At 42.0% G+C, this 23504-nt stretch overlaps 1 protein-coding gene across 1 annotated transcript in view; it reads right to left on the reverse strand.

The window, feature by feature from the left end:
- The window catches only part of LOC106002837 (zinc finger protein 658B-like), a gene marked incomplete at both ends in the record, with an annotated part of 44551 nt that extends 21866 nt beyond the window's left edge, over positions 1 to 22685 (reverse strand). Inside the window, 5 exons of the mRNA XM_013037602.1 lie at positions 16879 to 17090; positions 17259 to 18456; positions 18535 to 19138; positions 21313 to 21402; positions 22559 to 22685. Of these exons, the coding sequence (XP_012893056.1) occupies positions 16879 to 17090; positions 17259 to 18456; positions 18535 to 19138; positions 21313 to 21402; positions 22559 to 22685 (2231 nt within the window). The remainder of the gene's footprint in view (positions 1 to 16878; positions 17091 to 17258; positions 18457 to 18534; positions 19139 to 21312; positions 21403 to 22558) is intronic.
- Between the last annotated feature and the right edge of the window lie 819 nt (positions 22686 to 23504).

The following is a 23504-nucleotide window of genomic DNA, read 5'->3' on the forward strand; positions in this document are numbered from 1 at the left end:
TCCAGTTCCTTGATTTCTCCTCAGAGCAGGTCTCAGTTTGGGCCTCCCTCTGGAGGGTGTGAACACCAATGCTCACGCTCTATTCTATAGCATCCTTATCTCTAGCAGCGTCTCCTTCCTTTTATTGAAAATCAGAAAACTGGCACTCCTTCTGGGCAGAGGAGTTTGCAAAAAGGGGCCCCCTCTTCCCTGGGCCAAGCAGCCCAAGTAGAGCTGAGACCTGAGGATTTTAGCTCATACACCTCTCCACCATGGGAAGATAAACTGAGGACCTTCCCAGGCTAGGCATACTGTAACTACTATATTTCAGCAATTACTACTTGAGCAAAGTGTAGCAATCAAAGTCATAAAAAGAAGGAAACTAGAGTCTCTTCCCTTCCCATCTCCTCTTCTAGCTCCTTAGAGGTTTCTGAAGGAAATTGGATTTGAGGTATGTTTTCGGTTGGTTTTACCTTCCCAGAGTCACTTATTGATCAAAGCTGCAAACCAGCTTCCTACAGTAGAGACTCTGCCCTAAGAACCCAGCTTTAATTTCATGCCTTTGTCATCACTTTTGCAATATGGGATGCACCCAGCAAGGGAAAGGGCTTCTAGAACTTTATTCCAGTCCCAGAGACAAGACTATTTTCAGGGGGAAAATGGACCAGAACTGATACTTTTAAACTGAGCCCTCCTATTGGGGCAGTTATGGCATTAAATGAGATAATATATAATAAAGGGTTGTCTGGCTGTGGTGGCTCACACCTGTAATCCTAGCTACTCATGAAGCTGAAGTCTGAGGACTGGGGCTTGACATCTGGGCCTGGACCCTGTTCTTGAGTTCAAGGCTAGCACTCTCCCACTTGAGCCACAGCACCACTTCCGGCTTTTTTTCTGAGTAGTTTTTGGGATATAAGAGTCTCATGGACTTTCCTGCCTCACCTGGCTTTGAAACAGAATCCTCAAATCTCAGCCTCCTGAGATTTGATTACCTTACTGATATACCTCCCATCATTCCCTTTCTCACTCAGAACCAGCCATACATACCTTCTCCCTTATGGCCCTGAGTACATTCCATCCCTAAGACTTTCACCCAAGCTATTGCTTCTGCCCCTGAGGCTGGCTCCCTCTCATCCTACAAGTCTTGGCTTCAATGCCACCTTTTCACAGAGACCCTTTTATGTATGTGGATTCTGGGGTTTGAATGCATTTGAAGTCAGGATCTGGGCACTGTTGTTTAGTGCTTTATTTCTTTAACCTGAAGACTGGCAGTCTACATGAGCCACAGTTCTCACTGATGACTAATTAATGGGAGATAAGAATTTCAAAGACATTTTGCCCAGGCTGACTTTGAGCCGCGATCCTCAGGTCTTAGCTTCCTGAGTAGTTAGGATTACAGGTGTGAGCCACCAGCATTTGACTCACAAGGATCCTTTTAAGCATTCTCACCTGTACTGTTTATCATACTATGGTTGCTTCATATATTTGTTTATTTTCACTAGGCTTCCCCAAATAGATGACTGGTTTTGCCATGGGTTAGGTGCCTTGTCTGCTCCTAGCCTACATTGTGGACCATTCATGCCTGACATGTGTCTATTTAATTGTGAATCTTTCCTCCCACTGTGTCCTTGCTACTTCCCTTTTTTGTGTGGTCCCCAGCCTTGAATTAAGAGTCTGGGCCCTGTTCTGAGGTGTTTGTTTGTTTGTTTTTTGCTCAAAACTAGCACTGAGGGCTGGGAAGGTGGCTCAGTGGTAGAGCACTTGCCTTTCATGCATGAGGCCCTGGGTTCCATTCCTCAGCACCACATAAGCAAAAAGAAAAAAGCCGGAAGTGGCGCTGTGGCTCCAGTGGTAGAACGCTAGCCTTGAGCTGAAGAGCTGAGGGCAGTGCCCAGGCCCAGAGTTCAGGCCCCACGACTGGACCCCCCCCCCAAAAAAAACAAACTGACTAACACTGAACGACCTGGGCCATAGCTCCACTTCCAGCTTTCTTGGTCGTTAACTAGAGATAAGAGACTCACAAACATCTGGCACTGGTGGCTCACACCTATAATCCTAGCTACTTATGAGGCTGAGATCTGAGAATCAGGGTTCAAAGCCATTCAAGGAAGGAAAATTCTTGAGACTCTTATCTCTAATTAATCAGAGAAAGAACCAGAAGTGGTACTGTGGCTCAAGTAATAGAATGCTATCCTTGAGCAAAAGGAACATAGGGACAGTGCCCAGGCCCAAAGTGTAAGGGCCAACACTGGCAAAAAAAAAAAAAAAGTAAAAAAGAAAGACATTGCTGCCCAGACTAGCTTCAAATAGTGATCCTCAGATCTCTGCCTTCTGAGTAGCTAGGATTACAAGCATGAGCCACCAGTGTCCAGGTTCCTTTTTATTTATGTATTTATTTTAACAAACCAATTATTCATGGGCTGTGTCTTCAACCTTCCTGGTGTGGATACAAAAACTTTCCTACTAGTGGCCATACCTCGGGGATTTTTAGGGACCTTCAATGCTGACGCCATTTGTCATGGGACCTCAAGCTGATAAAGCCAAAGCCTTGAGCCAAGGGTTGTGAAAGAATAAATAAATTCACTAGTCTAGACATGCTGGTGTATGGGTCAGAGTTTAAAACATATTTTATTGATTTTGATTGAGAGAGAGAACGAGAGCGAGAGAGCGAGCAGGTACTAGGGCTTGTTCTCTTGCTTAGCTTTTCGGCTCAAGTCTGGTGTTTAATCACTTGAGCCATATTTCTATTTCTATCTTTGTTAACCTGGTTAATTGGAGGTAATAATAATAAGACTCTCGGGGCTGGGAAGGTGGCTCAGTGGTAGAGCGCTTGCCTTGTGTGCATGAGGCCCTGGGTTCGATTCCTCAGCACCACATAAGCAAAAAGAAAAAAGTCGGAAGTGGCGCTGTGCCTCAAGTGGTAGAGCACTAGCCTTGAGCTGAAGAGCTGAGGGACAGTGCCCAGACTCAGAGTTCAGGCCCACGACTGGACCTCCCCCCCAAAAAACAAAAGACCCTCACAGGCTTTTTTGCCTAGGCTGACTTCCAACTACCATCCTCTGATCTCAGCTTCCTGAGTCACTTGAAAGGCAGGCACGCATCTGTTTGTAATATTCTTTAGCAAATTGCTGGTTCACAGACTGGGTCTCCAGTTTCCCATTTCATAATCAAATACCTTTAGCCCCATTTTCTTTCTTTGTCAACTAAAGATGATTATTATAGTGTGAGTTCCAGGCTGGCAACAAAGAGATCTGCGTAGCTAAAAGCAAAGCCTGAAAATCACAAGTATGAGGCTTCTGGCAAAGATCTAGGAGAAAGGAAAAGGGATTGGAATGCAAAGGATTAAGGACAATGTCTGTGAATTGTGGAGGAAATGAAGGCTCAGAAGAGGAACATGACCTCTCATAGTCCTACTGGTGGCAGCAGACTACAGGAAGAGCTTTGGTGCTCTGCACCCCAGGACATGGCATGCCTACAGTGAGCGGGCATTCATCTAACTCCTTGTTGGCCTCCAAGGGGGCAGTGGCATTTGTCAGAAGCTCTAGGATTACTTGCACTCTGGCAGATGTCAGAGGTAGCAGGCTCAGATACCATACTGTCTATCCCAGGCTTATTGCCTTATGTTTAGCCTAGTTGTCATAATAGCATTGCAATAGATTGCTGGGACCAGAGACTGAATGACTCAGGCAAAATAGGAAGGGGTAACAATCACCACCAATGGATGATAGCAAGGGAGTAAAAAGCCAGGGTAGGAAGCTAGGAAGGATGGTGGGCCTGACAGAGACAAGACAGATGCAGCCAGGTGCTTGTGGCTTATGCATGTAATTCCAGCTATTCAGGAGGCTGGGATTAGAGAATCATGCTTTGAAGTTAGCCTGGGAAGGAAAATCCAACAGAATCTTATGTCCAGTTACCTAAAAAAGTTAGAAGTAGAGCTGTCTCAAGTGGTAGAGTGAAAAAGTCAAGTGAGCTACATGTGGTTCATACCTGTAATCCTAGCTACTTTGGAGCCTGAAATGTTAAGATCATGGTTCAAAGCCAACCTGAGCAGGAAAATTTGTGAGAATCTTCCTTTTTTGTGGAGGGGGGGAGAGAAATGGGGGAAGTCAGTCCTGAGACTTGAACTCAGGGTGTGGGAGCTTTTTCTGAGCTCTTTTGCTCAACACTAGCACTCTAGCATTTTGAACCACAGCAAAACTTCTGGTTTTCTGGTGATTAACTGTACATAAGAGTCTTATGGAATCTCCTGTCTGGGCTAGCTTTGAACCATGGTCCTCATATCTCAGCCTCCTGAGTAGCTAGAGTACAAGCATGAGCTATGATACCAAAAAGCTGGAAGTACAGATGTGACTCAAGTGGTAGAGTGCTAGCCTCGAGCATAAAAAGGTCAAGATCAATGCCCAGTTTCCGAGTTCAAGTGCCAAGATAAGCACGCACACACACACACACACACACACACACACACACACCACACAACACACACACAACACAACACATACACAAAGAGGGATCCACTAATAGCCAGAGCAATGAAGACAATGAAGGGAACATTCTCCTGCTTAATACCCTAGGACCTTGCAGAACCATTTAGAACTTAATACAGAGTTCCTCCTTCCTCCTCTACTTTTGCCTGTCTCCCTTGGATTAGGTTGCTGGCTCCTTCTGTTTCTGAAGCTCCATTCCCAGGCCTCCAGGAGACCCTTTCTCCAGTTCTGTCCTCCAGCACCACACCACAAACAGGGCTCCCAGCCAGCCACCCCCTCTATGCCACACTAATACGTCTTCCTCTTTTTCTCTGTATGTGGGACTTGAACTCAGGACCAGGGTATGGTCCCTGAGCTTTTCTACTCCAGGTTAGCATTCTATCACTTGAGCCACAGCTCTTCTTTCAGCTTTTTGATAGTTAATTGAAAATAAGTGTTTCCTGCCCTGACTGGCTGCACACCATGATTCTTGGCTCACTCTTAGCCTCCTGAGTAACTAGGATCACAGGGGTGAAATACCAGTACCCAGAATATCTATCTATTGCTGGAACTGACTGAGGCTTGAACTCAGAACCTGGGCACTATCCCTTAGCTTTTTTTTTTTTGGTCGGTCATGGGGCTTGAACTCTGGGCCTGGGCACTGTCCCTCAGCTCTTCAGCTCAAGGCGAGCGCTCTACCACTTGAGCTACAGCGCCACTTCCAGTTTTCTAGTGGTTTATTGGAGATAGGAGTCTCATGGTCTTTCCTGCCGGGGCTGGCTTTGATCCGAGATCCTCAGATCTTAGCCTCCTGAGTAGCTAGGATTACAGGCATGAGCCACTGGTGACCTGCCCTTAGCTTTTTTTTTTTTTTAAATCAAGGCTGGCACTTGACCACTTTAGCCACAGTTCCACTGTGTACTGTTTGCTGGTTCGTTGAAGATAAGAATCTCAGGGACTTTTCCTGCCCAAGTTGGTTTCAAACCATGATCCTTAGATTTTAGCCTCTAGAGTCCTTTCTCCTGTGTGAAATCTTCCATATCTGTTTGTTAGTATTCACCTGCTTTTGCCCATTGAAAGTGATGAGACCTTTCCCAGAGCACAGGACATGTGCTCACTGTCATGTATGGCGTAGTTTAGGAATGGCTTGTGGAGTGAATGAATTAGTTCAGTGTGTCCAGCAATCATCCAGGGATGTGGCAGGTTTCAAGGAAGGGGACTAAAGGTTGCTAAGTTAAGATCCTTGCCCAGGGCAGCTCATATTCCTCCCATAATGGGAAAGCCCAACAGAATAGGCAAGATCTTAGGGGTGGCTACCCTGAACTTGTATTCTGGTGGAAAGGAACTTCTTCCTAGGAGAGTTCTGGGACTCTGTGATAAGGAACAAGGCAGTCACCTGAAAGGAGTGGGCATAGCCTGAAAGAAAAGGGCTAAAAGAGTGCTTTCCTCCCCTCACCCCCAAATCCAAGACCCTCACACACAAAAAAAATGGGTGAGCCGGGCGCTGGTGGCTCACGCCTTTAATCCTAGCTACTCAGGAGGCTGAGATCTGAGGATTGCGGTTCAAAGCCAGCCCGGGCAGGAGAGACCTTGAGACTCCTATCTCCAATAAACCACCAGAAAACTGGAAGTGGCGCTGTAGCTCATGTGGTAGAGTGCTCGCCTTGAGCTGAAGAGCTGAGGGACAGCACCCAGGCCCAGAGTTCAAGCCCCACGACCGACAAGAAAAAAAAATGGGTGAAAGCACTGTTTTACCCTTTGAACTGGGTTCAGACAATGTATCTGCTACTGCACACATGCACACGCACATGCACACATACACACACACACAAATTAGATGAACATAGAAACATTATTTTAAAAATCATTTCTAAAGCAAGACACAGATGGCTCAGCCTATAGTCCTAGCTACTCAGGAGGCTGGGATCTGAGGTTCTCAGTTTGAAGCCAGACACACCAGCTATATTTGAGTGACTTTTTCTCCTATAAACCAGCAAAAAACGTGAAGTGAACATGTGGCTCCAGTGGGAAGAGTGCCAGCCTTCAGCAGAAAAGCCAAGTAAAAGTAAGAAACCCTGAGTTCAAGCCCCAGTACTAGCACAAATAAATGAATTAACTAGCTAAAAAATATTTCCAAGCTTTATATGCCAAATGGAATGATGAATAAGATAATGGAAGGATTAGAAAATGAATTCTGAAGGCCTTTAGCTCACCCCACTCCACCCCAACACACATAGCAAATGTACAAAGTTGCCTGCTCTTTACCTAAGCCCAACAGACCAGGCCCACCTAGCTCTGTCTTTTAGTACCACCTGCTACTGCAGATGCAAAGTGCTGCATGTTTTCATCCTATGAGACACTTGGGTAAGTATCTTACTTCCTTCATAGACCCCTGGCCTCTGTGGGCCTCACCCTCTCTATCTGCTACATAAACAGGGTAAATTCCTTTTTCCCTATATCCTATGTCTGCCTCGCTTGGAGTTTTCAGATTCTCTTTTTTTCTTTTCTTTTCTTTCTGCTGGTCTTGGGGCTTGAACTCAAGGCCTGGGTGCTGTCCCTTAATTTCTGTGCTTAAGGCTAGCACTCTACCAGTTGAGCCACATCTCCACTTCTGGCTTTTTGGTGATTAACTGAAGATAAGAGTTTCACATGAGCAGTGGCTCATGCCTGTATTACTAGCTATGCAGGAGGCTAAGGATCTGCAGATCACAGTTCCAGACCAGGCTTGGCAGAAAAGTCTCCATGAGACTCTTATTTCCAATGAACCACTCAAAAACCAGAAATGGCACTGTGGCTTAAGTGGTAGAGCACTAGCCTTGAATACAGAGGCTCAGGGACAGCAACCAGGCCCTGAGTTCAAGCCCCACAACTGACAAAAATAAATAAATTAGATAATAAATAAATAACTAAAAGGAGAAAAAAAACTATCCTTTAAAAATGAGATATGAGCTGAGTACCAATGGCTGGGGCCTGTCATCCTAGCTACTCATGATGCTGAATTCTGCCAGGCTGGACAGATAATCAATGAAATGTCTTCTCCAATAACCACCAAATGCCAAACTGGAGGTGTTGTTCAAATGATAGAGCAATACACAAAAGCAAGAAATCCAAACAAAAATGGATGCTGGTGGCTCATGCCTGTAATCCTAGCTACTCAGAATGCTGAGATATCAGGATCATGGTTCAAAACCAGTCTGGATAAGAAAGTCCATGAGAATTTTACCTCCAATTAAGCACCAAAAAAAGGCCAAAGTAGAGCTGTGGTTGGAGTGCTAGAGGTCTGGCCTTGAGCAAAAAAAGCTCAGGGATGACACAGTTGCCCTGAGATGAAGCACCATGACCAGCCCCCTCAACCCTTCCAAGAAGAAAAAGATAGCCAATCAAGAACACAAACTAAAAAATTCAGTCCTTAGCATCCTCCACACACACAAAGATTGAAATAAAAGCACTAAAGAAGTTATGCTGATACATAAAAGTAAGTTTTTTTTCGTTTTTTTTTGTCGGCCGTGGGGCTTGAACTCTGGGCCTGGGCGCTCTCCCTCAGCTCTTCAGCTCAAGGCTAGCGCTCTACCACTTGAGCCACAGTGCCACTTCCGGCTTTTTTCTTTTTGCTTATGTGGTGCTGAGGAATCGAACCCAGGGCCTCAGGCATGCAAGGCAAGCGCTCTACCACTGAGCCACCTTCCCAGCCCAAAACACTTGATGCTCTTGCTTCAGCCTCTTGAGTATTGGGCTTACTGGTATGTACTGTCACTTCTGCACGATGCAATTTTTTTTTCTGGTCGCAGGGCTTGAACTCTTGACCTGGGTGCTGTCCATAAATTTTTGTGTTCAAGTCTAGCACTTTACAACTTGAGTCACAACTCCACTTCTGGTTTTTGTGTGGTTCCTTGGAGATATGAGTTTCACAGGGACTTTCCTACACAGGCTGGATCTGAACTGTGATCCTCAGATCTTAGCTTCCTGAGTAGCTAGGATTACAGACATGAAACTCTGGTGCCCAACTAATGCAAGAATTCTTGATACAGAGTAAGTGAGGAAAAATGACTGCTGTTCTCTGAGGTAGAGCCTGTCACAGTGACTCACACAGTAGCTAAGATTACAGACATGAGCAATGGGTACCTGACATAAAATGTACATGCTTGTGTTGTTTTGGTAAAATGCACCTTTCTCTTTGGGCACTGGTGGCTTAGACCTGTTTCCTAACTACTCAACTAATCACCAAGAGGCCAGCAATGGAGCTGTGGTTCAAGTGGTAGAGCATTAGCCTTGGGCAAAAAATTTTTAAAAAGCTTAAGGACAGTACCCAGGCCCTGAGTTCAAACCCAGGACCAGCAGACACACACACACACACACACACACACACACACACACACACACACTCACACACATAACAGCAACACTGCAAAATGTACTCAGAACATTACCATTCCGCACACAGAACAACGAGGGCTCAAAAGAAAACAAAAAGTGGGTGCTGGTACCTCACACCTGTAATCCTAGCTACTTAAGAAGTGGGTATGACCCCACAAACACAGGCTCCAAGCCTGAGCTGTCCTCCACAAGTAAGCCAGCCTTTCTGAGGATTAATCCCTGTTGGAACTCAGCATAGCATGATTGCGACCACAGGAAAAATGTCTGAAATGAAACTGAAGCCTTTGAAAGTGGCATTGATATAAAACCTGGCACACCTCCAATCAGAGTAGTAAAAGCACCACACCAACATCTAGTCTGGGCTACTTCAACAAGTCTGAACAGCCAGTCCAGCAAAATGAGCAACATTGTCTATCAGAAACAGTTCTAGTCAGTCCCTGCGGCTGTGAGAATGACACAGCCATTTCCTAAACAGTCTGTTCCCCAGGCAAAGCAGAGAGCAGATGTTCTTCAGTCTAACAGCAGTTCTTCGCTAAACAGCAACAAAGCAAACACATAGGAGGCACTCAGAAATTGGACAGTGATTCAAGTAAAACTCCTCAAACACGGACCAACCCTCCTGGTGTCTGTCAGGAAAAAAAAACAGAAGAAAAGCTGCCCCCTGCACCTGCCATAGCTACCAAGCCTGTTAGAACTGGCCCAAATCAAACCTCAGGCAATCAAAACTGAAGAAACAAAATCGTAAAGGCTGTAGTTTCCTGCAGGGTATGGAGGGAGAATAGGGAGAATGAAGTCTGATAATGCCAGCAGCCACAGAGGAAAATTGGTCTGTGACATTACCTTGTGTAGAGCTTGGGGCACAGGAGCAATTACATTGACACACAACTGTTGTTACCAGTTAAAATGAACCTTCGCAAGCTAACATCTATACAACTTTCACTCAATTGATGGACATGCATCTTAAGTCAGAATGTATATACAGATACATGCACATAGTCCTTGAGTGCATACAACTTAGATCTAAAAATCTCTTAATAGTTAGGTGAACACCAAAAATAGGAAGAAAGTATACCACAGAGGATAAACAGTTCAACCTGAACAATGTGTTGGTCCCAGCTAATACATCAGAAGGCTGATTCTTTACCTCCCTTCCTTGCATTCTTTGGAGATGGTTATGATGTGGATGGTTTGGAAGTAAACTAAAGATAACTGGTGCTGGGTAGAGGAGCCTTATTTTCTATTATGGCAGCTTGCTATTTTTATAGTATGGTAATTAGATTGTAGTAACTGATCTCCCCTTCCTGGATGAGTGAGCAAATGGTGAACTATTGACAGCATCCAAACGTGCAGTACCTGGCTACTCTGGCATCTGGCTCTGTGAGGTTCGCGCCATTCAAGCAAACAGACTTGGTAAAATATTGTTGAGCCTTGCTTGCCTTCACTCAGTCATCTTTGTATGAGTCCAGTGGTTATGGGATATGGTTTTTGTTTTGTTGTTTGGGTTTTTTTTTCCCTTCCTGCTCCCACACCTCCATTTTCAAATGGTTTGTAGCTGATGTTCACTAAAAGACTGAGTACCCAGAACTGTCCCACTGATAGAAGGAACTCCTATCTAAGAAAGTGCATTTCTTCACAGAGCTGTGTCATACCATCCTTTGGCCCTCTGCTGGAAAAGTAGAATCAAGTCTCAAAAATGCCTTTTTAATTGTATCCTCTAGTATTATAGACATAGGACAGTACTGTATCATCCCTCTGAGAATATAAATACCTTGTACCTGCTTTAAGATACGTAATAGTGACTGTGCTTTATCAGAGCTGTTTTTAATGATGTTACTCAAGAATGTTTTCTTTCCAGATGATGACTGAGAAGTTAATTTTAAAAAATGGTGCAAGGTACCACAACAGTAACAGAACTTAGCATTTTATGGATGTGCTGGATGTCTAATTTTGTTCAGATGACTGCAGAACCTGGAAAAGCTGTTGCTGCTATTGATGCATAATATACTGCTATTATTGGTCTTTTTAAATAAATATATACACACACATATATAATTTGAATTTTTGGAAACTTTAGCTGTGCTGTCAACTTTGGAAAAAGTATCCCAGTTTACTGTGTTGAGCTGGCTTTGTACAGAAATTAATAGCCATGTTGGTCTAGAAATGTTAAACTTAATTTTTTTCCATTTGTACAGGGGCAAACACACTGTATTAAGTATGTAAGGTCTTATCTACATGGGTTTGATTACAGAAACTAATAAAGTATTCTCTAAATAATGAAAAAAAAGAGAAATGGGTATGAAGAGTATGGTTCAAAGCCAGCTTGGGCAGGAAAGTCCATGAGACTTTTGTCTTCAGTTAACCATCAGTCAGAGTGGAAATCAGCAAGTATAACAAGTACTTCAATGGGGGGGGAGGGGGGAGGCTGGGAAGTGATGTGAAGGGTAAACAAAGGAGGAGGTTGCAATGCTTGGTAAGAAATGTACGCATTATCCTGCCCATGCAATTGTAACCCCTCTGTGCAGTATTTTCACAATAGTTGATGAGTAGATAAAAGAAATGTGGTGGGCTGGGAAGGTGGCTCAGTGGTAGAGCACTTGGCTTTGCATGCTCGAGGCCCTGGGTTCCATCCCTCAGCACCACATAAGCAAAAAGAAAAAAGCCGGAAGTGGCGCTGTGGCTCAAGTGGTAGAGCACTAGCCTTGAGCTGAAGAGCTGAGGGACAGTGCCTAGGCCCAGAGTTCAGGCCCCACAACTGGACCCCCCCCAAAAAAAGAAATGTGGCTTAGACATGCCATATTCTATGCAATTTATATGTGGTAGCTTATTCACTTCTGCTCACAATAATATGTCAGAACTATCAATACCCATATTACAGAGGCATGCAATTATTTCTCCCATTGCATAGAAGGGAAATCAAGGCCCAAAAGGTTTTGAACTATGCTTGAGCCCCAGTGTTAATCAAATTGCCTCAGTGAACTGTAATCTATGCAGTGAGCTAGTGTCAGGGAAGACTGAAGATTTTTAAAGACAGTAGAAAGGATTGAATATTTCACAAAATTCCAAGCAATTAGTATATGTTTGTTGCATTGGTGAATGAATAGATACTGAAAATCAGGAATACATTCTGGAGTCCTGACTTCTCACATAATTTGAGGAGTTGCACATTTAGTGATTAGGCTATCACTGCTTGTGCCAGTCACTTTGATGCAAAGAATCACAACTCAACTTCCATTTTGGTATTAGGGGGTGATGGTACTTCTCATCTTGAAATGAAAAAATAAGCAGAGTGCCTTTACAGGGGTTGAAAATTTAGATTGGCAAAGCATCAGGAAGCAGGAAGTTGAAAGGCATGAAGTAGTGTCAGGTAGAAAGTAGTAGACAAATGAAGAGAAGAGAGAGAGAATGTAGTGAAGGAATCCAATGTACATGTTAGAAAATGAGGGAGACATGTGTGAGAATAATTTAATATGTGATATGGATCAAGATATATTGTACTCCTGATTTGTTAAATAGCAATTATTTGTACAACTATTTAAATAAAAGAAGAAAATAAAATGTGGTATACATACATATTGTACCCTTATTCAGTTATAAACAACAAAGTCCCATCATTCATTGTCAAAAAGAACTAGATATCAACTTGTCAAACAAACTAAATTAGATTCATATGGGCAAAAGTTATGTTTCCTCTTATATATGTAATTGAGTTTCAAAAGATATATGTATGTATATCTATGTGTGTATATATGTATAATTATATCCTCAAACCAAAATTGTAATAGTGGGTCTATTTGAAGATGCCAAGATGAGGCAGTAAAGTGAATGAGAATGACACACTAAATAACACTGATATACATGGCATGTATGTATGAAGACTGCACATAGAAACTCACTAAAAGCTGTTGAGTAATAGAAGTGGGGAGGGTATAGACAAGCCAAGAGAGCAATTGGCTCATCTGATGAAAGTATATGCATTATGAAACACCAAAGTGAAACCAATTTGCACAACTAATATGAATAAAAACAAATAACAGTACAGTTCAAAGACATGAACTCAATGCTTGACTTATAAATCTGTGATCCCTTGAACCTAAAATAGGTTCTATTGAGAATGTAGGTAGCAATTGAATATGAGATAGAAATCAGATAGGGTAAAGTGAATATGCTCAAAAAACTCTCCATATCTATGGATACATATATGAATGTATAAATGTAATAGTTTTACACGCTTATACATGGGTATATATACATATATATCCATCTCGCTCTACATATACTACACACATACACACGCACACACAGAGCACAATGGGATTTGCTGACATTGTTTCTTTGATGGCTTTTTGCCAGTCCTGGAACACAGGTGTGGGCACTGTCCCTGAACTTTGTACTCAAGAGTAACACCTAGGGGGCGGGGAAAGTGGCTCAGTGGTAGAGCACTTGCCTTGCATGCAAGAGGCCCTGGGTTCGATTCTTCAACACCACATAAGAAAAAAGAAAAAAGCCACAAGTGGCACTGTGGCTCAAGTGGTAGAGCACTAGCCTTGAGCTGAAGAGCTGAGGGACAGTGCCCAGGCCGAGTTCAGGTCCCACGACCGACCCAGAAAAAAAAAAAGTAAAAAAAAACCAGGCGCAACACCTAATGCTTGAGCCCTAGTGCCACTTCCAACTTTTTTTCTGTTTATGTGATACTGAGGAATTGAACCTAGAGCTTCATGCATCCTAGGCAAGCACTCTACCACTAAACCAAATTCCTAGTTCAGCTGATTGTTTTAAGAAAGGGGATGAGGAATAGAAGAGGATGAACTCATGCATATATAAAAATATCACAATCCTGCTTTGTTCAGCTAATACATGTTAACTATGTATAAGGGAAAATAACATAGTCAAAAATTGTAGACTATAAAACAAGCCAGGTGCTGGTGGCTCATGAGGCTGAGATCTGAGGATCACAGTTCCAAGTCCACCCAGTAAGGAAAGTGTATGAGACTCACATGCACAATTCATCACCAAAGGGGAAAAACCCCAAAAAGTAGGAAGTTGAGTTGTGACTGAAGAATTAGAGCACTAGCCTTCACTAAAAAAGCTCAGGGACAGCGACCTTCAATCCCTGAATTCAAGCTGTAGGCCACACACACACAAAAGCATTGTTTAGTCATATTACAAAATTACCTGTCTACTATTAGAGAAATGGGTGTGGTCATTCAGGGGTAAAGCATGTGCTCCACCTGTGTGAGGCTGAGTTCAACTCTTACTAGCTTTATGAATGTGTAAACATAATAGTGATACATCCTTAACAATATGAACTTGATATTTTCATAGATGCATTTTGATATGTGGATGATGTTGCTTTACTAAAAATGGTTTAGTAGAGATCACATACAAAACTGATTTTGAGCCAGATGCCAGTGGTTCACACCCGTATTCCTAGTTGCTCAGAAGGCCAAGATGTGAGGATTTTGGTTTGAAGCCAGTCTAGGCAGGAAAGTCAGTGAGATGAATTGCCAATAACCAGAAAACTGGAAGTGGTGCAGTGGCTCAAAGTGTTACAGTGCTAGTCTTGAGTGTGTGCAGGCTATCTGTGATTTGAAACCCCACAAGGAAAAAAAAAAGACAAGGAAAGAAAATAAAAAACAAACAAAAAAACCTGTTTTGTATTGAATAGGCAATACTCTTCTGTAGCTCACTTTTGTTCACTGGACTTTTTATGAGTGCAACATTCATCAACAGTTTTCCAACACAACACAGCTTCTTTCTGATGTGTCTATAAAATTCTCAGAAAGCTGCCTTGAGTTTTACTCTTCCCCCATTCCTTACCATAAGATTTGACTCTAATCCCCTGTTCCTGTTGTTGCTCCATTGTGTGAGGCATGTCTTACAAGGAAATAATTGCTATCACATTATCTAGGCCTGTCATCTTTCCCCTAAAATTGTACTGATCTTCAAAAACTTTCTGAAACTTTAGATATTTTATCTATAAGACATTTCCTTTCTGAATTATTTGACTTTGTTTTCTAGTAAATCAGTCTTCATTTCACTCCCAGAAATTTTCACCATTTCTTATTAGTGTTTGAACCAGGTTTCAGAGCAAGTTTTCAGTTCATTTCTTGATGTTATCAACATTCAGAATAATTGGTTTTATCAATGACAGCTGATTCCTACCTAACATTACTGATAGTGCTTGAGTCCTGTAGATCCCAGATCTTCCCATGAAGGTCTTCTGTATCTAGAATACAACTCCATTGACAAGTGTGTGCTTAGATGTCAGACATGAAGCTTTATCCTACCCCTGGATCCAAAAGAAATGTTCTTTCTTACCTTCATTATTTTTGGAAACTGAGTTAGAAATAAATACTAATAGAACCTCTTTGATATTCCTTAGTGATTTTGGGGGGGGAGGGGTCAGTCGTGGGAGCTGAACTCTGGGCCTGGGTGCTGTCCGTCAGCTCTTCAGCTTAAGGCTAGCATCCTACCACTTGAGCCACAGAGCCACTTCTGGCTTTTTTCTGCTTATGTCTATCTGAGGAATCAAACCCTGGGCACTCTACTGCTGAGCCAACTTCCCAGCCCTCTTTAGTGATCTTTTAAAAAGGAGGTTCACCTGGGGCTGGGAAGGTGGCTCAGTGGTAGAGCACTTGCCTTGCATGCATGAGGCCCTGGGTTCGATTCCTCAGCACCACATAAGCAAAAACAAAAAAGCCGGGAAGTGACACTGTGGCTCAAGTGGTAGAGCGCTAGCCTTGAGCTGAAGAGCTGAGGAACAGCGCCCAAGCCCCAGAGTTCAGGCCCCATGACCGGACCCAAAAAAAAAAAGGAGGTTCACATGTAAAAATAAGTTCAGCATAGTATACACAGATATTATTCTTTCCTCAAAGGAAAAAATATAAATGCTATTAGAGGTTATTATGTTTTAAGGTGAAAAAACAGACAAGCTACATGTTGAATGGTCGAATGTTGGAGTCTTTATTGAAAGGCTGGTGACTGCATGGTGGACTCCTAGCTCAAAGACCAGCAGTGCCTTCATTACATGAGGGGACCAATGATGCTAAATAGAACAATGTCAGAATTGGAGATGTGGCACAAGAAATAGAGTGCCATGCTTGAACATAAAGCAAAAGGAGACTAAAGTGACATGAGTTCAAGGCTAACTACAAACACAAACAAAAGCAAAAGTATAGTAATAGAATTCCATGAAAAAGAAATTATACACCATTGCCTTCTTCTTCATGTACATGTTGAAATACAGTGTTAGAGAGGGAAATAACTTAGTAACTGTTATTAGAGAGCTACAGGGTATGTGATCACAAGCAGTAGTGTCATTCTGACAGTGCAATGGACACTGCGTAATAGAGTGAAAACACCTTTGGTTGTTATCAGTGAGTGGTTGGGCTATGAAGATGATGGGTTATCTACAAAGGAGATCAGCTTCTGCTCTCTAGTCCAGAAGCACTAGTCAGGGTAAGACTGAGCCCTTGTTTGGTGAGGAGGACCTGACCAGGAGAGTACCTATTCTCAGCTGACCTTGTCCCCTTGCTAACTCTGGTGCAAATCAGCAATTCACAGAAACGTGTCACCATCCTCCAAGCAACAGTTCAGTAGGACACAAGGCATCCATAATTTAGTTTAACTGCTCATCAGGGTTCATCAGTTGAAGAAAAGTTAATTCTTGGCACAGATATCAAGTGGCAATTGGCTCAGGATGTTCTGTGTGCTGAGCCATCTTGGGAGCCAAATAGTACACTGGTCACAGGTGGGTCACCTATGGATCATGAAGGCTCCCTTGAGGCTTTTGACAGTGATAAGATGCTGAGAGAGGATGGTCATTATGTTTTTCTCCTGTGTGTGTTTTCTGATGCAAACTGAGGTATGACTTCTTCAAAAACTTTCCACATTTGTTTCTTCATAAAATTTCTTTAATGTGGGTGTCCAATGAAGAAATCAGAGCTGTGACTTCTGGGTAAAAGGCTGCAAGTTTGCTACATGCATAAAGCTTCTCTTCTGTGTGAGTTCTCTGATGTAAACTTAATTGTCTTCCAGGTCAAAGACTCACCACATTTCTTACATTCCCGATTTCTCATCAGTGTGAATTCTCTTATGCTTGATGAGGTGTGAATTCTTGGTAAAGGACTTTCTGCACCTGTTACATTCATAAGGCCTCTCTCCTGTGTGTATTCTCTGATGGATGTTAAGGTCTGACTTCCTGATGAAAGACTTTCTACACTCAATGCATTCATAAAGTTTCTCTCCTGTGTGTACTCTCTGATGGACATTAAGGTTTTCCTTCCTAGTGAAAGACTTTTTACATACATTACATTCATAAGTTTTCTCTCCTGTGTGTCTTCGCTGATGTTCAGTAAGGCGTATCTTCTGGGTGAACGACTTTCCACACACATTACATTCATAAGGTTTTTCTCCTGTGTGTCTTCGCTGATGATTAGTAAGGTGTATCTTCTGGGTGAAAGACTTTCCACACACATTACATTCATAAGGTTTCTCTCCTGTGTGTAATCTCTGATGGACAGTAAGTTGCGACTTCTGGGTATAAGACTTTCCACACACATTACATTCATAAGGTTTCTCTCCTGTGTGTATTCTCTGATGGATGTTAAAGTATGACTTCCTGATGAAAGACTTTCTACACTCAATACATTCATAAAGGTTCTCTCCTGTGTGTCTTCGCTGATGTTCAGTAAGGCGTATCTTCTGGGGGAAAGACCTTCCACACACATTACATTCATAAGGTTTTTCTCCTGTGTGTCTTCGCTGATGTTCAGTAAGGCGTATCTTCTGGGGGAAAGACTTTCCACACACATTACATTCATAAGGTTTTTCTCCTGTGTGTCTTCGCTGATGTTCAGTAAGGCGTATCTTCTGGGGGAAAGACTTTCCACACACATTACATTCATAAGGTTTTTCTCCTGTGTGTCTTCGCTGATGATTAGTAAGGTGTATCTTCTGGGTGAAAGACTTTCCACACACATTACATTCATAAGGTTTCTCTCCTGTGTGTCTTCGCTGATGATTAGTAAGGGTTATCTTCTGGATGAAAGACTTTTTACATACATTACATTCATAAGGTTTCTCTCCTGTGTGTCTTCGCTGATGATTAGTAAGGTGTATCTTCTGGGTGAAAGACTTTCCACACACATTACATTCATAAGGTTTCTCTCCTGTGTGTCTTCGCTGATGATTAGTAAGGTTTATCTTCTGGATGAAAGACTTTTTACATACATTACATTCATAAGGTTTCTCTCCTGTGTGTCTTCGCTGATGATTAGTAAGGTGTATCTTCTGGGTGAAAGACTTTTTACATACATTACATTCATAAGGTTTCTCTCCTGTGTGTAATCTCTGATGGACAGTAAGTTGCGACTTCTGGGTATAAGACTTTCCACGCTCGATACATTCATAAGGTTTCTCTGCTGTGTGTATTCTCTCATGTAAAGTGAGGTATGACTTCAGTCTGAAAGACATTCCACATTTGTCACATTCGTAAGTTCTCTCTTCTGTATGACTTCTCCGATACTGGTTGAGAGCTGACTTCTGGGTGTAAATTGACCTATATCCCTCATATTGATAAGGTTTCTTTTCTGTGGGTGTTTGAGGTGAGAAAGTCAGGTTTGACTTCTGACAGATAGATTTTTCAGATTGGATATACTCATTGGACTTCTCTGAATATTTGCTCTGGGGTTTTGTAAGGTGAATTTCCTTACTAAAAGGTTTTTCACATTCATTACATGTATAAGGATATTCTCCTGTATACATTTTCTGATGTGTAGTGACTATACTACTTAAATCGAAACTTTTTCCACATCCATTGCATTCAGGTGTTTTTCTCTGTCCATGAAGTATTTCTTGGGCAAAGAGAATAGACTTATCATAGTCTTCTCTATATTCATTATGGTTACAGGAAAGCTGTCCCATATAAATACAATTATGTCTAAAAAATATGGTCTCTGATTTAAATACCTTTCTTTCTCCACCATATTCAAAACATTGCTGCTCATCAGTTTGACTAGAATACTCCAAATATCTCAGGGATTTTTCAACTACAGGAAACAGACCAGGCCTATATGTAGCCTGCATCTCATCAGATTCACTACAGAGAAGCATGTTCTGACACTCAATGATCTCTTCAGTCCTCATCCCTAAGGAGTTCCCATTACTACTACTACTAATCAGCTCTGGCTTATGTTTTAAACTCAAATTGAAAGTTCTCATACTTTCTTCTATTGAGTTATTATTTGTGACAGATACTTTACAAAGATACTCATTTGGACTTTCCTGGAAGGTCTTAATCATATCTTCCATTTCTTGAACATCTAAAATGAGTCATAGAAAAAAAAACATAAATAAGAACAAAAAATCCCTTTATGTAAAGGTAAAGACATTTTCTCGCTTGGTATGTCCCTCCCCCACAGTATAACCCCTGCTTTCACTATATTTGATGTCAGTATAACTTGAGGAGGAGATGGGGAAAAACCAGTTGTTTAAAGATACAGGTGGACCTGTTGCAACAATGAGAAGTACAAGTTGAGATGTCCAAAACGAGCTTTACAACGTTGGTGCAGGGGGGGGAAGGGGGGAAAGGAGAAAGATTGGGATTGGGGGTGAGGGGGGAGGCTGGGAAGGGATGTGAAGGGTAAACAAAAGGAGGAGGCTGCAATGCTTGGTAAGAAATGTACGCATTATCTTGCCCATGTAATTGTAACCCCTCTGTACAGCATCTTCACAAAAAAAAAAAAAAGACATTTTCTCCCATCCTGATAGACTTAAAATACCAAAGTATGGGGCTAGGAATATGTTTTAGTGTTAGAGTGCTTGCCAAGCATTCATGAAGCCCTGTGTTTGATTCCTCAGTACCACATAAACCGAAAAGGCCAGAAGTGGCACTGTGACTCAAGTAGTAGAGTGCTAGTATTGTACAAAAGAAGCTCAGGGACAGTGCGCAGGCCCTAAGTTCAAGCCTTAGGACTGACAAAAAACTATGTATCAAAGTAGGAATAGATTTATGAAAAAATATATAGTCTTTTACCTAGTATATTAATTAAGAAAGTAAACTGGTATTTTACAATGGAAACTACTTTTTTCTGTGTTTCAGTTTTTTCTTCTTTTTACATCAGGAAAAATATTTACGCAATTCAACTTTGTATGGCTAGAGATTTAAGCTGAGTACTGACCTTTTTTCTTTAGTATTCTCGTGGTTGTGTTTTTCAAATATTGTTTTGTTTGATCATAGGGGAATATCTACTTTGTTTCCTTTTATTTTCTTGAAAAATGCATTTTGCTACTTTGTTTTTCAACTATTAGATGAGAAACAGGAATAGTTACTAGATTTAGAGGCCATAAAGAGTATTTTATACATACCCTTGCCTTTCACCTAAGCAGGAATGGTTCTTGAAAGTATTTCTACCTAAATCTCTTTTGTTTTAATTTCTCAGTAAGAATTACTAGTTTTATCTGTGGGAGTTTTAAAATTCATTTCTTTTCAGCTTAGACAAAGTCTCATCAAAATTCCTTTTTTAGCGGGGCGCTGGTGGCTCACGCCTGTAATCCTAGCTACTCAGGCGGCTGAGATCTGAGGATCTGAGGATCGCGGTTCAAAGCCAGCCAGCCCGGGCAGGAGAGACCTGAGACTCCTATCTCCAATAAACCACTAGAAAACCGGAAGTGGTACTGTAGTTCAAGTGGTAGAGCGCTCGCCTTGAGCTGAAGAGCTGAGGGACAAGCGCCCAGGCCCAGAGTTCAAGCCCCACAACCGCCAAAAAAAAAAAAAAGAAGAAATGTACTCATAATCTTGCCCTTATAATTGTAACCCCTCTGTATGGTATTTTCACAATTAAAAAAAAAAAAGCCAGCTTGGGCAGGAAAGTCCCTAAGACTCTTATCTCCAATAAACCACTAGAAAACCAGAAGAGGCACTGTGGCTCAAGTGGTAGAGTGCTTGCCTTGAGCTGAAGAGCTGAGGGACAGCACCCAGGTCCAGAGTTCAAACCCACTGCTCAAAAAAGTTCCTTTGCTGACACTCCTACCTTAGATCCTTGGCGGACCAAAGATACTCCGGCTTACCACCTAATTAATCATCCATTTTAGACTAAATGCTTTGCTTCTGAATCCCAATATTTGCCCACCACTGATAAGCTATTTTCCTTATTAAAGGATAGCAACCCTGGCATACTACTTATTTTTCATAGCAGCACAATCCTGGTTTTAAAGAAAATGAATTCTCATATTCTAAATTTCTCATTTTAATTTTTTGTTTTGGAACGATTTTTGCAAAAAGAGAATTGCTAACTTTAACTCTGCTGCCACACAGAGTTCAGTATGTCTCCATATGAATTCTGGATTCACAAGTCTTTGAGACAAAAGATCACCTAGTTCTCTGCCACACTCAGGACTCAGGGGAAGTCGGAACATTATTACTCAGTATAGTGCAAGATGAACTCACCAACCAAGCTGTCAATCCAACATCACCATGCAAGGTGCATTAACTCACTTGTGAAATTCTTGTCTGAGGCTTCTCCTATCCATGGTTCTGCACCTTCTTCCAGCTTGACAATCAAGTTAGGTTTAGGAACACAGGGCCCTGCTAATAAGAACCAGTGAACTGTTGCTCATGCTGGGTCATCATTGCTGTAAAATCTCAAGACACTGGAAATTTGAGGATCATGGTTCAAAGCCAGCACGGGCAGGAAAGCCCATGGGACTCTTATCTCCAATAAAGTACTAGAAAACCAGAAGTGGTGCTGTGACTCAAGCAGTAGAGTGCTCACCTTGAGCTGAAGAGCTGATGGACAGCGCCCAGGCCCAGAGTTCAAGCCCCACGACCGACCAAAAAAAAAAAAATCTCAGACATCCCATTCACAAGGTTGCTACTAAATCTTGTTTCTCATTTCTCACTGGCTCCATAGTTGACTTTCCCCCCATTTGGATTTATTTTGCCAGTAGTGTGGCTTGAACTCAGTTCTTTTGCTCAAGGCTAGTACCAGTTTGAGTCCCAGCTCCACTTCCAGTTTTTGAGTGGTTAACTGGAGATAAGAGTCTTGTGGGGACTTTGGTGCAATTTCTGGCTTCAAACTGAAATCCTGAGATTTCAGCCACCCGATTAGCTAGGATTATAGGCATGAACCACTGCACCCAGTGCCATATTTGAATGATAAATACCCACTTTCAACTATGATTTTCCAGATCATATTTCCAATAGTCATATGCATTCTACTCTACATTGTATGTCACCCTACAATAATTGCCTCAAGTTTGGGGAAGAATGTCTCCTGTTACTGGAACATAGTTTAGAACTTTTGTCAAACTGCTGAATTGGCAGCTTGAAAAATGAGAATAAAAATGCCTCAGGGGGGCTGGGAAGGTGGCTCAGTGGTAGAGCGCTTGCCTTGCATGCCAAAGGCCCTGGGTTCGATTCCTCAGCACCACATAAGCAAAAAGAAAAAGCCAGAAGTGGCGCTGTGGCTCAAGTGGTAGAGCGCTAGCCTTGAGCTGAAGAGCTGAGGGACAGCGCCCAGGCCCAGAATTCAGGCCCCATGACTGGACCCCCCCCAAAAAATCCAAACAAACAAAAATGCCTCAGGAGTTACATAATGAAGTTGAAGTTTTCCTTAGAAAAAAATGACACTTCCCATGGACTAGAATCTACCATCCAAATAGCATTGAAAATCTGATAAATATTCAAATATCTACTAAAAACAAATCACTTGACCTAGAAAATGAATGTGACTTTTGCTCACACAAAGACACCAGGTTGCTGTAGGTCTCCAGCATTACATCTCTGTACAGGGTCCTCTGAGAAAAATCCAAGTCCTGCCACTCCTCCCAGCTGAAGTCCACAGCCACATCATCAAATGACACCAGTTTCTGTAATGACACAATTGAAGTACAAGCCCTGACTCATGAGAACATCAAGTCTGGAATTTAATTCTTCTACATGTATACTTTTGTCTTAAATAAAGTATTTGGGACTTGAGGTATTATCTATACCATGAGAGAAGGAAAATCAAAGTAGAAATGTTTGCCTCTATATTAATTAGGTAATTATAAATACGAAGTTTCCCTAATTCATCAGAACACATTTCTGGTGCTAGCAATAGAGACAAGATGACAATTCTAAGGAGCTAATACTCTGGCATGACAACATTTAATCTAAGTAGGTGTCTCAAAGAGTGTGTTTAGCTTATTTTGATAAAATTCACTAAATATCAGGGTAACAATGAAGTAAATAATTATTTCTGCATGTTCATATTCTGCCTCAATGAAAAGCATATTTAGATCTTATTTAAAAATGCTCTCATAGGGGCTGGGAAGGTGGCTCATTGGTAGAGTGCTCGCCTTGCATGCATGAGGCCCTGGGTTCGACTCCTCAGCACCACATAAGCAGAAAAAGCTGGAAGTGAGCTGAAGAGCTGAGGGACAGTGCCCAGTCCCAGAGTTCAGGCACCATGACTGGCAAAAAAAAAAAAAAAAGCTCTCATAAGCAATCATAACACATTTAGGACATCACATGGAATATATATCACATAAAAAAATATACATAACACCAGTCAGGTGAAGGTATAAGAAAAAGTAACCAAGATTTTACCTAATGATTGATTTGGCCCTCATAACATTTGACTTAATCCACAAAACAATAAATCTGCTGAAAACCTTTACTTTCTGTATTTGGTTGGGTTGGCCAAT

This window comes from Dipodomys ordii, unplaced genomic scaffold, assembly GCF_000151885.1.
Source record: "Dipodomys ordii isolate 6190 unplaced genomic scaffold, Dord_2.0 Scaffold1000002972, whole genome shotgun sequence".
In the NCBI taxonomy this organism is placed as follows: Eukaryota; Metazoa; Chordata; class Mammalia; order Rodentia; family Heteromyidae; genus Dipodomys; species Dipodomys ordii.